This window comes from Penicillium diatomitis (assembly GCF_028827545.1).
Source record: "Penicillium diatomitis strain IBT 30728 chromosome Unknown utg000010l_segment0_segment0, whole genome shotgun sequence".
Classification (NCBI taxonomy): domain Eukaryota; kingdom Fungi; phylum Ascomycota; class Eurotiomycetes; order Eurotiales; family Aspergillaceae; genus Penicillium; species Penicillium diatomitis.
This window is the reverse complement of record NW_026623182.1, coordinates 1,453,028-1,467,723: the sequence shown is the minus strand read 5'-3', so window position 1 is coordinate 1,467,723 and position 14,696 is coordinate 1,453,028. Positions and strand designations below refer to the sequence as shown.

Here is a 14,696-nt window from a genome sequence, read left to right as displayed (position 1 = left end):
TTTGCGCGTTCCGAAGGTGGTAGGTCCATTTTGAGTCCGAAACTGTGTAGACACCACCGGCTACGGACGCGTGTCTTGAGTCGATTGACTCGAAGGTGCGCCTTGCGGACCGCGTTGACTCAGAAATTCCTCATCTTTGTATCCTTGCCTTTTGGATTCTAGTTTTCACTATTTTTCCTGGGCCTGAATCTTCCCTATGCTGGAAGAGGTATATATGAATCGTGAATATGATCGGTTGAAGCCGAAGTCCTGTTACGGATTTGCATTCTGCAGTCCTTGGGTGGACTCGCAGTCTCGGGTCTTCGGGGGTTGAATAGATGGTTGGACGCTAGGTCCGTTGATTGATCGCTGAGTCCATTGTAACCGTTGATTGGCTGCTGAATAGACGCGGAGTCTATTGTAACCGTTAAAGGAGGGTATTTTAACTATATTGCTGAAGAGGTGAGTAGGTAGCCCAGCCTTATGAGGCTGATGATGCGTGGTGATCGCGGTTGTGCTGGCTGTGTTGAACTTTAAAGTGTGTTAGGAACGCATCGCAGAACGCGCTTTTGGCGTATTTTCGACGGCGGCGCTGTAGGATGATGAGGATATGCGAATACTCGCACCAGCGCGCTACACAGGGCTCATAACCTATTCGTAGATATCATCCACGGAAGGGAGGAGAGGAAGGTGAATCACAACTTGATCGGTAGAAGCCCAGAAGGTATGAGAAGGAAGAGAGGCGATCTAATGTTGTGGGTTTGTGGGTCCCCCGGTGGTGAGTCGGCAGGATCATCCAAACACCTCTAGGCCCTTTCTCCTCTCGCCAAAAGGGCATCAGTGATGATGGGTCGAAGAAGTTGATCCTCAATTGTTGTTAGTTCTGGCGCGAGACTATCTCAGGCTGTCGTCGTGGAGGCGCAGCACTACTCCAGCGGCTACAAGATGCAAAAGTGCTTGGCGAATCGAGATGCCTAGTGCCTACTACCTGGTTCTATTGCCCAGTTGAGTGCCTGGTACAGGCACAGCAGGCTGCAGCTGAGCAGAGTTCTTTCTGTAAGCAAGGCCTCCTGTTTAGATTGTTCGGTAACTACTAATGACAGCAGTAGACGAGTGGCTGTCAACCCCCGTGTGTTTTCCAAGACCCATGTCGACCTACAGTATTGTCACAGAATGCAGTGCAGTGCAGTACAGTGCATCTGCAGACGCCTCGTGGTCTGCCTGAAAGCTTCAAAGCGGGCCTGTACGAGTACGATCGGATAACTCGAGCTGATGCATTTCAGAGTGAATTCATTAGTATAGTGATAGACCAAAAGGTCCTACATGTGATACGCCCGCGGACGACTGCAGACTCGCGGAGTACGGACCATCTCGAAACTTGCACGTTTCTGGAAGATGCAAAGGCTCATTTACTTCGCGAGTTGCAATCTCGACTCCCGGCCTCTATCTCCTGTAGAAGATGACCAGGCACGTTTCGGAAATTAAAGTGACACGGTCGTCGTCACATGGCAGGGACCTGCAGCCTGCAGGGACTTGGCTACGTTGCCGATGAGTCACAATATGCACTGGTGAAAACTCCTGCTTTTGTCGGGCCGTCGGCTATGTCGAATTGTCTGTAGAGTACACGTCTACTACTGTGTAACTGAGGTACTTGAAATTTGTAAGTGATGATGAAAAGTAGCGCAGCCTAGTCGACGATGCAGCTCTTTCCCTCTTCAGATATTCTCGAGGCTTGAGGCTTGCCAGTCATATGTGATGACATTGACTCGAACCCTATTTTAGGCATCACCAAGCCACCCACCATTCCAGGCAGGCTGCGGGATGCAATCAATAGCGTGAGGCTAAAAAAGTAGGTCTCGTGGATCCGGATGCTCCTGATCCTCCTGAGGCTGTAACGGAAGAGAGAAGGGAAATGATACATAGAAAAGAATGATAACATTGATCAATGAATTTTTTCCTATTATTACGATCGTTTTTTTACAGTAAGAGAACTGTATGTTACAGTATGAGATCCGTTCGACTGTCAGATTGAGGCTGTGTCGGCTCAGCTATCGCGAATCCCGCGATTGTCGATAGCCTCGTCTCGCTCGCGATTCTTGCCAATAATCTTACTGTTTCCTCCGAGTGCTGCTGGCCTTCCATTCGAGCCTTGTCCCTTTTCGTCCTTCGTTGGGTCTTGGCCTTTGCGTCAGATGCGTCGCAAAGACCAGTCACCAGTCACCATCCCCGTCACACCGCTACCACAGACCTGCAAAGGCTGCAAGTAATAATACCTACCGAGACAGAACAAACAGGGCCGAGAGTTGTTAACTCGCCAGGCCAAGCAGGAATTCCCGGATTCGGAGACAACTACGCACCAGCAGAGCAGCCCCCAAAAATACCCAGGACGAGGAGAGTCTGATCGCTGACGCAGTCCACTTTTTCCAGGAGTCTCTCGTTCAGGAACAGGAAGCGAGTTGCATCCGATCAGGGCCCGTCAGGCACCGAACTGCTTGTTCGGGACTAGCCTCGACGGCAAACCCCATCGTCTATGGGGTCTTGGCGAAACAGGAGAGTGTCTTGATTTCCAGGAGTTTGTCTCCAGCTGTTCCATTCTACCCGAAAAGGAAGGCGCAGACTGCCAGTGCCAGACACTTCTTTGCTGAGGCGCGGCTTGTCAGTCGATGCCAGAGTGAGCATGGCTGTTCGTGTTGATCGGCACTTGAAAATTGACTGTCACTAGGCTTATCCATATTATTGTAGTCCGTAGTCCGTACTCATACGAGTTGGAACGAGAGAGGCGACGATGAGATTCGGCCACATTGACCATGTGGTACTGTGCAATGTGAGGTGCCCTGCTATTGAGTCCGGGTCATGCTCATGCCTCTTTGAAATTACAAGAAGATGCTTCATTATACACCCAGTTCGAATGGTCTCTCGATATCGGGTTCATTTCGATGAGGATTTTCATAGGATCTCTGAGTTCGCTCCCGAGACATCCACAAGCCGATGGTCGATCGGAAGGACCGGAATGCTAAGATATTGGGCTTGTGCGGCTACTCAGATCCACGTCGCGTGGGAAAACGGTGTGGCGCGATTCAAAGATGAAGAAGTGATCATATCGAAACTTTTATCTCTGAGGCCACGATCTTTATCCCTGCCCGGACGATAAGTACTGGATCATCCTGAGTCCCTTTGGACGGAACACATCAGTGACCCGCTTCGAGTCTCTTCATAAAGGATTGACGACGAGCTCGTGAGGCCGTTCAAACCTCACTTCGTGATTCAAAGACCTGTCATTTGAAGTCAAAGGTGATCTATCGAGCGCTTCGGCATGATTTTCCTGACTCTTTAGTGTGATGAGATCGTTCATTCGTGGCTGGATCTGGAATCCCTACCCCGATCCCTACTGTCCCATTGAGCGCGACACATTCCAGCCTGCTCCGGGCCACAGTCCGTCGCCCCGCCTTGCCGTCTGGTGAATGTGAGATGCTGACGTTCACGCTCAGTCTGTGGGTTGACTCGGTTCTGACCCATCGTTTGTCGGTCTGGGGGACGACCGCTCGCGATGGGATAAACCGATGCGATCATGAGATGTCTTACATGAACGTGACCCTGATGAAACTTTGCTGGGTGACCTCTCGTATCATCGCTATTGTTCCATATACCTGTTCTATGTATGTAGTTCGGCCTCCAGAGGTGCTAACCTCCGACAGACGACGCGGCAAACGACGGGTCTTTTGCCAGCATCGGCTTGTTTTCTCGTCAATGTCCATTTTCCAGATCGAAACAGACTCTCTACTTCGGACAAATCCTTGCGAATTGGACTACACACGCCCACACCAAGAATCTCGGCAAATCCTTCGATCTTGGCTTCGCCGCTCATCTCATCCATACCCCAGTCGCTTTTGCGTTTGATCTCCATTCCAGACTCATCCCTGGCGAAGTCGCATCCTGAGACATAACATGACACTGCGAGAATTGTCTCTCCTTGGCATGTGAGACTGGGCTACACGTATGGCCTTGCGGGGACGGATCCTCAAAGTTGTTCTGTGCATGCAGGAATATCGGACAGTATGCACAACCTCTGCAGTCTAGTAGTACCCGTGTCGTAGTGACAGTGAACTCTGTAATGCTTGGTGGTCGAGTATGATCAATAGGATTGATGATACGGTGCTTGGTCCACTTTGGAGTAACTAATGCGTACCCGTGACAGGAAGTCAGTGCTTCGCGTTCACCTCGCGATAGGCCAGCCTCCTTAAGCGAGCCGCTTCACAGGCACAATACTCGGGCGCCCTGGTCTTCAAATTGATGTGCGCTCGGACGGCACATTGACTTTGACGGTCTGTACGTGACAGGATTGCGATGCGCTATTTTTCCAGCCGCTTGAAATGATTCTTCCCTGGGTGTGATCTAAGAGAGGAATCTGCGTGCCGAATCGATGATTCAGTGCATTGCGCAATGATACACTCCCACTTCAACGTATCTGGCCGTGGGAAGGCCTTGCTTTGCTCGAGCGCTCACGGCCGCGCTTGATCTAGTCAAGCCTTCATACAATGTCCACATGGACTGTACACACGCGCTGGCTGTAACCAAGAAGCTATCAGCTGAATATGTCCCGGAGGCAAGCATGCTTGAGTACGATATTCAATTGTTGTCTCTATGTTGCAAAAGAGACCTGACTGCCATACTCACGGTCCGGATGGAGTCACGGATGAGGATCATGGAGTATCTTCAGGAGCCACAGCCGGAACATCCGCTCTGCACCCGAGACTTGGGTACAGGTTACGGCGCCGTGAATTTGGGGAATGGTCTTTACACTTTTACAGCAGTGGAAGCCTCTTAGCAAGTTAGCATAGAAGGTACGTACTGAATACCAAAGTCCCTGCGATCTTGAATCTACAAATCTCCATATTTGCCTGATGAGGCTCTGAATTGTTCAATGGGTAAGATGGATTCATGTAGGTAGGTCATCTCATGTGACCTTGAGAAATTGTAACCACCTGAGATGAGGAGCCATCGGTTAGTAATTTATACTTTTACACGTTTACACAGGTATTTAACATTCACAGCTTCGAGACTCCAGTGATTCTGATGGGTTTTATTTTTGCGAGGGTTTGACTTTGCGGCTCGAGGTCTCCAAGACGTATAAACTTTACGACATACCTACAAAGTCCAGTAAATAACTACTGTACATACTCAATGCGGCTGATAGCGGCCATCGATTCGCCCAAGTTGCGAACCGCAAACCTTGTTTGGAAGTCTCTGTCACTGATCCTGGCGACTTGTCGAGGTCTGGATCTGGGGCCGGGATGAGACTCGGGGTAACAGACAGTACGCAGGGATGTACATACTGTATAGTGTATCGCTGTATACTTTCATTCATGGCCTCAAAAGTTAAACAAAGATCGGATTCAACTTTCAAGGCATAGACTGATCAAGGTATTCATATGATCTATCTGTTCTGGCGAGATAGAGAAATCACCTATTCAAAATGGACTGCGTGACAGGAACGTCTCAAACGAACGTCTCGGAATTCAAAATGATGGACATTTACATTCCCAAAATGGTCCTGTTCCGTGGAGTTGCTCACCCTCCGGACGGAGAGTGAGTTCAGAGCTGAGGACGGGAGGGCCTGAGGGCCTCATCCACGGGTTGTCAGCAGAAAAGTGGATGAGCGACTCCACAGTCCAGAATCCACACATGCTTGGCTTGCGTTCCTGACCGATGGACCACGGGTCCAGCCCGTCTCAGGTACAGAGAGATCTTTGCGTGATCTGTGATCAGATCACTGATCAGTGTAGCGACACCGATTGTAGACAAGTAAACAAGACCAGACATACCTGGATGGTTACAATATATGGCATCTTTTCATGAATTGACCTACCTGGTAATGAGATTCCCGTGTAAAATTAATCAGTAAAGAGTAGAGACTGGAGAGAGTGTGTGTGTGTGGAGATCCAATTCCAGGGGGCCAAAAATGAAATCCACCATAACAGTTGACGGCGATGTGAATTCTGCTTCCCTTTCATTACTACAGTACAACGATGTAGAACGAGGGTTGTCAATGCTTATTGTTGTTGCGATGACTTGACTACTGTACATTTCCCATCGGCAAAATTCGTCCTTCTCCGAGGTCCCCCAGTAATTCTTCTCTCGCGGAACTGTGGTTTCCGGTTTGAGTGTTTGCTACATTCAGCAACCCAGTTCCAAACGGTATCCATACTAGCTCGGTATCGTCCCAAACACGCTCTCCCAACTTCCCAAGACTCCAAATCTCTCGTACGTCCATCACGCTCCGTTTGGGTTTTTAGCGTGGCACGGCCTCGCCGCTTCTTTGACGGACTTACTTTTGCCTTCTCTGCCTGGACCTCTTCTCCTTCTCCCACACTCTCTCACTCACAGCCGCTCTCTCAGCACCCACTCTTTTATCCGACCGTCGTTCCTTATAAACAAGTCGCTCCTTGCTGCCCTCGTGCATTGACACCCTAACCCAAATTCATTTCCAACTCCAGTCATTCGCTTTTGCTGAAGCCCTCGCTCTTTCAACCCGACAACATGCGTTTCTCTGTCACCACTCTCGTCGCTGCCTTTGCGGCCGTCGCTTCCGCCTATACCACACCTGACTACTCCAAGCCGCCTCAAGGCAACCCTGTTCGCTCCCCCAGCCTCAACCAGGTGGTCCCCGAGGGCAAGCCCTTCACCATCAAGTGGGATGCTACCCTGGGCAACACCGTGTCGATCGTCCTGCTGCGCGGCCCCTCCAACAACGTGCAGCCGCTCGAGACCCTTGCAGAGAGCATCCCCAACACCGGCTCTTACATGTGGACCCCTTCCACCTCATTGACCCCTGATGTCACCCACTACGGTCTTCTCATCGTCGTCGAGGATGCGGGCGCCCACCACGGTGCCTACCAGTGGTCCACCCAGTTCGGTATCTCCGGCGTCGATGGTGCCACCACGGCCGCCGTCACCACTTCCAAGGTCTCCCAGACTGTGACTTCGACCTCGTCCTTGACCCACACCGTCATCGCGACAACCAGCTCTGTCCAGACTACCGTGGAGTCTGCCACCAGCGCCGTTTCGGGCTCTGACACTACCGTCGTGGTTGTGCCTACGACCACCACTGCCACCTTCGCTACCACTCAAGTCTGGGTTCCCACGGGGGCCACCACTCTGGCCAGCAGCACCGCCGTCGCACCCTCCGGCGCTGCTTCCACCAGCGTCACTGTCACTCCTTCTCCCACCCCAGCCTACAACGCCGCTGGCCGCACCGTCATCTCCTTCGGTGCCGTTGTGGCCGGTCTCGTTGCTTTCATGGCTCTGTAAATTGTCAGAGGGCTTGACGAGTCCTAGTCAATTTTAAAGCTGACCGGGATGATGGATGGGGACGGGCGCAGGAGTGGGGGAGCCGAGAGCCGAGGGCCACGTGCCATTGTGATACAAGATCCTAGATGTATCACAACAGTATATGCCGTTAATATCTGTGGTCCCTCACCCCTGTTTCTCTCTTCCGGACCCGGCTTCCCCCTGTGCTGTGGGCTATAGAACCATGAAAGTCGTTGACCGATTACTCGGAATTGACCGAGTACTGCGCCAGTTTCCCTCGGTCAACACCCGAGGGGCTCCTTGTGATCGTCTTGCTTGCTGTCAATTTCCAGGTCTGAGTCTCTATGTCCTTGTGAATAAACCATGTATGGGTGGTGTGGTCAGCCACATGCGAAGACAGAGTGCGAGATTGATGCTTGTGCTCTGTCCGCCGATTTTTGTTGAACTGAACATATTTGTCACTTTACTGGAGAAAAATACTCTTGTCATTGTCGTGATCTTATCTGCGCATCCTTATACCATTTGTTTTCTGTGTTTACGTGCAACCGGATCCGGGCCTGAAGGGCTTGTAATGTGAAAGTCTATGCTATTTGCATCTTGATTGTTTTCTCATATAATTGTAATAAGTAAATAAATGGGTCACAGTCGTAGTGAATCTGCCACATGACATGGTTTGCGTTGAATTTAGAGACTTTAGACTTTGGTTGCAGATCGCGTGTGTGTCTTGGTGATCTCGCAGAGCATACTATCAAATATCGGCCATGACCTACCTATCAGGAGGTTGTTCTGCAATTAAATCTGGGTGAAGGGCTTCAGACTCACTACCGTTCCATCTTGCCAAGTCGTCAGCTCGTTCTGGGTGATACTTGGCGAAATTGGGTCGGGCGCTGTCATGATCAATAGGGCTGATACTAACTTACTCTTCAAGTTCCAATTAGTTAGTAACTTCGTAGTGCCTATCCATAACCCCTGACCAACTGGCGAATGACTTTTACCCGCCCGCCCGTCGGGGATTAATCACATGACGCACTGATAACTCCGCGATAAGGAATTTTCCCCCAGCAAGCGTCGCCGCCTGTCGTGATCGAGCCTCGCAAGATTTTAGAAACCTGACTTTCAAAGAAACTTCGCTTGTTGCGGGATACCCTTGGACGAGTTTCGAACTCGCTCACGTCTTGTGCTGCAGGCAGTACTCCCGTCACACTCCCATTTTCTCCAGTTTCCAAGATTCTCTGAAACTCAACTCGACCGAGCAGCTTGGATCGAATCGAATTGGATCCCTCCCAAGTTACAGGTCACTATTCAGTGTTCAACTGTCCACCCACCATTTCCAACCATCACCATGGCGCAGGGTGAACTGAAGAAAAGCAAGCCCGCCACTGCGACGGCGAAGCGGTATGCCTCTTCACACATCCCTTTCATGATGCTGTTCATGCGGTGTTTATTTCCAATGATCGGATCTGACTTGAGATACGTTTCAATCCGGTTTTTAGATCCTCCGCCGCCGCAGCCAAGATGAAGCGCGGTCCCCGACAGATCGCCCCCAAGAAACAGTCCCTGATCCGTCAGGCCAAGTTGAATAAGGTACGGACTGAGAAGCTCCAGAATTCACTGCACGGACAGACAGCGAGTCATTGTGCCTCTGTGCCTCGCGACCCGGAAGGACTTTTCGCTTAGAGGCCGGTTTTTCGAGTTCTCTAGCAGGACTCTCCTCTCCCCCTCCTCATCTCCTCATCTCCTCGTGCGCATGGTATTTCTTGGAACTAACCCGTTGTATGTCTGTTTGTTCTTTTTTCTTCTAGAAAATGACCTCCGGACTGGTTACCAAGACGGAACGTAGTCTTGCGACCAAGGCTGGACATTTGGAGTTGTTGGCCGGTGGCAAGAAGGACAGGAATGCCGAGAAGGCCAAGGGCAAGAAGTGAGGCCGTTTTCAAAAAAAAAAACACCGGAGACAAAAAGAGAAAAAAAAAATCAAGGAACATGAGATATCCACACGAAAACCACGGGGCAATCAATAGGGGACTTGGAGATTTCAGTTGGTCTCTGACTGTGGAATGAGAAAACGCTTGTTCCTGTGGAAGAAGGCGAGGTTTGCATCGAGTCGAATTGACCTAAGTCGGTCCTCCGGCTGTCTGTGGTTGCTTTACATTTGTCTCTGTCGGGAATTTCTGGGGTGAGTCTGGGTCTGTTCTGTCACAGGATAGATCAATTACCTCCTCTATTGAAGTCCGGCTTTCACTTGAGATCTGAACTATGTATTCCTTCATCCGCCCTTTCAATGTCGGTGGTCCTTGGGAATTTTCAACGTCGGCTATCTTGTGATAATCTTGCTTATATAAATGTGATACCCTGTTCTGATCCATTTCTCTTTTGTATCGGATTGGTCTACGCGCCTTTCTACCTCGTCCCAGATCTTCTTGTGTGTGCCCGGTGTTGATGTTTCCAGTAGAGAGTCAAAACATGACTCTCTACTGGAACCAGTTGTTCAGACAGAATTGAAGCGAGGGGTCTCATGGGAACAGCGTCGCCAAACGGGTAGAAACTCAAAACTGTGAAAAAGTATGTTCGTCATTTCTTCAGTCAATTCATGCACGTAACAGCGCTATGTACAGGACAAATCACCTCGACATGAGCAAGGCGTAGAGTCTTATATCAAGACTTTCGCCTCTTTCGAGGCGAGAATCGCGGTTTCAAACACAGTATGTAGGTTTTTGTTCATAAAAAAACAAGGTCAGGCATGAAATCATGAATCGTCAACAGAGTGAAAGTGGAAACGATCAATCTGCCATCTAGGTCTCTCAAGGAGACTCAAGATGAAGAGACCATCATCAAAGAAAAAGAAAGGGGGGAGGGAAGCCAAATAAAAAAAAGAAAAGAAAAGATGACCAACATCATAGACGACCGAACCAATCAAAACAATAACAAGACGAAGAAAAAAAAATGTATCAGGGTATCTATAAAATCCAACTCCAATGCCGCAACAAACATACTACACACCACTCACCCTCGCAACCAATCTGTCGTGATCAAAATCTGTTGTCTGTTGCACAAGGGCATAGCGCCCTTCATTCAAAGGTCAAGCAAAGGTCAAGCCTCAGAACTTTGAAATTTTCGAAGGAACACCGGCTTGCTCAATGAGCTCCTGGCCACGGTCGAGCCAAGACTGGAATCCAGCATCGGATGCATCAGACGGGAAATCATCCCAGATGGGGTTCTCCGAGTCTGCGTAGGTAGACCAAATTCCCTTGGGTACGTCTGTCATAGACCACGAAGGCAGCTTCGCCAGTACACACGTGTAGTAGACGTACAAGATCCGGCAGAGCAGCTCAACACGATCAATGTAATGCTGTTGTGAGGGATCCGGAGCCTGACCGCCATCACCCAGACGCTTCCACCAGGACACTCGCCAACGTAAGGTCAGAAGGATCTGTCCCAACTCACCGAGGAAGCGAACATGGGTCTCGTGAGAAATTTGCTTCCACTTGATGTTGTAAAAATCTCGCTCAAGTTTTCGGAAGCCCTCTACCTCGAGCATGCGGCAGACAATTCGGGAGAGCTGGGCAGCCAACAGGATATCACGTCGCTCTTCCGGGTTGTTGATGTCCATCGGGCGCTCTTCACCATCGCCATCGACAGGCACAAAGGTGTATTTCGCGCGCGATGGCATATTGTTCCACCGAGACAGTAGAGTCTACAGAGAATCGAGAGGGTCAGTCAAATGATAGGGTCTCTGGTAGCAGAGGGTCACAAGGCGATCAACTTACGTATGCTTGAGTCATTGGATCGCAATCTTTGACACAAGACAGCCAATTTTTCGACTTGTCCTTGGATTCGACGATCCGACGATCAATGAATTCGAGGAAAGTTGACTTGGAATTGCCGTTGTACTCGCTCAAACTTTTCAGGAATTTGTACGTCTCACCCAGGTCAAGAACGTAGAGAGATCCCCATGCTTGAGTGGCTCGGATGTTGAAGCGTCCTTGGCGCTCATTGAGGAAAGAGAGCAGCTGGCTGAGGTCAAACTCGGATGGAATCTCCATTCGCACTCTTCGCGATCCATCCAGGGTGGGATGATTGACCGCGCGTTGAGCTGAGTAATTAGATTAGTTCGTGCGCTCGGGCAAGTGGTCATTCTCGGCGATGACGGAAGACGTACAGATGTAGTTGCATGTGCCAAACTCCACGATGCTGGAGAAGCAGGCACGAGCGCAAGGCTGCTCGTTAAGGGTCGGACGGCAGGCGTCGCATGGTGAACTTCCGTCACACTGAGAGAATGTCAGTTACTAACGTTTTCTCCAGCCAATGGCAGCTTTTGAAATTCGACACTGACCTTGCGCTTATTCAATCTACACTGAACACAGGTGTCCTTGTTCTTGCGTCGGAGGCCGGCATTGGCTCGACCGACCATACTCAGGGGCCCCTTGCGACGCGCGCCTCTTGGAGGTGACACGAAATCTGCCGAGGCAATCGAGCCGCCCTGGCCATCTTCCTGGACAATTTGCAGTGGTTTGGTCAGGCCCATATCGATGGAAGAGCCGTTGCTGCGAACTTTGCGCTTCCGCACAGTAGCGACCGACTGCATGGCCAGGACGGTGGGTCGGGCGCTGGGATGCTGGCCAGCCACCGAGGAGGCTCGCGAACGGGAGGGGAACGTGCCAGTCAATGAATCAGCAGAACTGTCGCTGATCATGAATGCAATGGTCTTTGTCGCGGGCTGATCGTCCTCCGAAGGCGTTGGGTCAAGTGTTGATAACTTCCATTGAGCGTCATCTTCACCTGACTGGTCGGCAATGGCCGGGACATCCTCACTCGTGGCCGAGAATGAGCACTCGTAGAACGCTGGAATCTCTCCCGCCACAGAAGAGCTCTCAGATTTATACTGGAACCCTTCCATTGGAAGACGGGTCTTTTGCGCCGTTGGAAGAGCAGGCGGAGACATTTGTGAAACCGGAAGCTGCGACTCCAGACTGTTCAACCAGCGGGATTCGAGTGTTCGTAACGAGGGCTGTTGGTTCTTTGCGTGATTGGAGATCGTTGCACCGGACGCGGGCGGTTGAGGGGAATGACTCTCCACGGGAGCGTGAGTGGGCATTTCGGACCACTGGTCGGTCATCATGGGAAACGTGGGCGGAATTTGCTGGAACATTAGGGCTTCACTGGTAACATCAGGGAAGCCCTGGCCCTGGGACAAGTCGCCCACGTCGTCCACGATCACGGCATGGGTCGAGTTTGTTGAAGTCTTTCCGTATGGGTAAAGAATGGGATGCTCGAGGCTCACCCCCGCGCCGACTGAATTGAAAAGTTGAAAGTGCGGCCACGTTTCCTCACTCTGGAAATTGTCGTCAGCTGACGAGGGTAGCGTGCGCGGGCTGATGGTGCCGCTGGCAGTCCCTTCGAAGAGACCATCGGTGTAATTGAAATTTTCCGTCACGTTGCGACTGTTCCTAGTCGACCCGAAGCGGGCAGCCACGTTAGCGTTGGAGTTCCCCCGCGTACATTTGTCCCTTCTTTCGTCTTCAGGAACGCATAGATTTGGCTTCCGGAACGGATCAGGAGAGGTTGATAAAGATGGAAAGAGCGCACCTGTTTCCCGTCGGTTGAGTGGGATCGCGAGGACGATCAAGCAGAGCCCCCGTCAGAGGGTCATGGAAGGCGCCGAGATCCGCGACATCGGCACACTGGCTCGATTCCTGACTTGTGTCCCACTCGGGCGGTTGATCGTATCCGAGATGCTCCCAGGAAGCGACGGAGAAAGCACCGTCGGTTTGCCAGTTATCGAGAATTTTGGGGTCGATCCCCGCAGCTGCTGTACCGCTTCCGCAGTCCATTCAGGTCAAGGAGATTCGAGGCTGAGAGTCTGATTCCCGAGTTGGCCGGAGCAAAGATCGCAAAAAGACCGGGATAGTCTTTGGCGAACTTTGCGAGCGTACAAGAGGCACCAATGATGATCGATCGTGACTGCGCGACCGAGTCAAATGTTTGCGGAAAGGTAAGCGCTCGAGAGAAAACCAGTGTCCCTGGGGAAGTAAGAGTTCCAGAAAGAGAGGGAAGCTGGAATGTTCGCGAGAGAGAGAAAAGGTGGTGGTGGTGGAGGTGATCCTCGAGATTGCCAGATGGTCGAGGAGAAGAAGAGGGCTGACTTTCCCCACCACCAAAGTTTTGCGTGCTGCGATCGTCTCTAGCGTGCTTCTTGGGATCCGCACAGACCGTCTCGTTGGGCCTTCCGCGAGCGTCAATGGTTGAACCAGAAAGTCTCCCACCTCGGACTCGATTTTACACTTTTCTTCGTGTTCCTCTAAGCTTTGCATGAAATGCTCTCTCCCGGGGCGCGCATCATCCAGGATACAGGTGACGGAGGTGCTCGAGGTCAGGTGCAACATGAAGGGGGGGGAGGTTTCCGTCGAGGGTATAAATTTGGATCTCGGCGTCGGGTATACGGCTGTACAGTGTTGAGTGTACACTATACAGTACACAACTACACACTACAACTACACACTACAACTACACACTACAACTACACACTACACACTACAACTACACACTACAACTACATACTACATAAGTACACATTACACAACTACGCACACGCCACTTCACAAGTCAGACAGGACAGCGCTATTGTCGTTGATGTCGATGGGCCGAATGACGCTTTCGACAACACACATGCACCCTTCCCGCAAATCCCGTCCCCTGTTGAGCGATCACGGCATGCTGATGCATCAGCAGGGACTCTCATCAGAGAAGCTCAGAGAACAGACCAATCCGAGGATGCAACCCTCTGGACGGCATATCTCCAGCGTATGCCAAGTTCGCGTAGTGCGCACGACGCCGTAATGGCATCCGCTAGGCCGGATTGATGAAGGAAACGTCTGCATGCCAATCATTGCCCCGAAATGCTTCGAGAAGGCCCGTCTTGGAAAACCGGCCAATTTCAACTTGGTTTAGCTTCCCCTGCCAACACGTCGAAGAGCGGGCCATGGCTTCTTTGGGCCCATGAAATCACCGGTTGTTGGCATGCACTTCAGGCCAGGTGCCGGCGGTCCGATGTAGGAATTGCGCCCCACGCGCCATGGAGACCGGGGCCAGGAGTCGAAAGTCAATACATTTGAACTCGCCTTGTGATCTTGATATGTAACTTGTAGTAACTATGTAGTATGTACTATGTACTAGGTACTATTGAACATTTCGTACGAAGTTTATGAACTAGGTATTGAAGTATGGAGTGTTTGACTGAGTATGTAGTATGTACTACTAGGAACATAGGCGAAGATACTAGATACTAGATAAGTAGATTAGTAGGTCTCACTGGAACTGTTAGGGGAGAGTAAGCAAAAATCTTACGTGAGTCCATCAGTAAACACGAAACGGTGGGTGGAATCTCCACAACTGATAAGGACTCACTCAGG

The 14,696-nt window shown here is 50.9% G+C and overlaps 5 protein-coding genes across 5 annotated transcripts; 3 read left to right on the top strand and 2 right to left on the bottom strand.

Moving 5' to 3' along the window:
* Positions 1-3,631: 3,631 nt before the first annotated feature.
* On the bottom strand, positions 3,632-3,883 carry N7539_007520 (uncharacterized protein; the record flags this gene model as incomplete). The annotated part of the gene is made up of 1 exon (XM_056937121.1): positions 3,632-3,883. One exon carries the CDS (start codon positions 3,881-3,883, stop codon positions 3,632-3,634), a length of 252 nt encoding a protein of 83 aa, XP_056787920.1.
* A 2,633-nt stretch (positions 3,884-6,516) lies between these two features.
* On the top strand, positions 6,517-7,287 carry N7539_007519 (GPI anchored serine-threonine rich protein; the record flags this gene model as incomplete). The annotated part of the gene is made up of 1 exon (XM_056937120.1): positions 6,517-7,287. The coding sequence occupies one exon, from the start codon at positions 6,517-6,519 to the stop codon at positions 7,285-7,287; it is 771 nt and encodes a 256-aa protein (XP_056787919.1).
* Positions 7,288-8,629: 1,342 nt separating this feature from the next.
* On the top strand, positions 8,630-9,212 carry N7539_007518 (DUF2462 domain-containing protein; the record flags this gene model as incomplete). The annotated part of the gene is made up of 3 exons (XM_056937119.1): positions 8,630-8,682; positions 8,781-8,871; positions 9,090-9,212. 3 exons carry the CDS (start codon positions 8,630-8,632, stop codon positions 9,210-9,212), a joined length of 267 nt encoding a protein of 88 aa, XP_056787918.1.
* Positions 9,213-10,384: 1,172 nt separating this feature from the next.
* N7539_007517 (Zn(II)2Cys6 transcription factor domain-containing protein) lies at positions 10,385-13,118 on the bottom strand (the record flags this gene model as incomplete). The annotated part of the gene is made up of 5 exons (XM_056937118.1): positions 10,385-10,981; positions 11,055-11,380; positions 11,447-11,555; positions 11,621-12,734; positions 12,874-13,118. The coding sequence occupies 5 exons, from the start codon at positions 13,116-13,118 to the stop codon at positions 10,385-10,387; spliced, it is 2,391 nt and encodes a 796-aa protein (XP_056787917.1).
* Positions 13,119-13,601: 483 nt separating this feature from the next.
* Positions 13,602-14,235, top strand: N7539_007516 (uncharacterized protein; the record flags this gene model as incomplete). The annotated part of the gene is made up of 2 exons (XM_056937117.1): positions 13,602-14,088; positions 14,138-14,235. The coding sequence occupies 2 exons, from the start codon at positions 13,602-13,604 to the stop codon at positions 14,233-14,235; spliced, it is 585 nt and encodes a 194-aa protein (XP_056787916.1).
* Between the last annotated feature and the right edge of the window lie 461 nt (positions 14,236-14,696).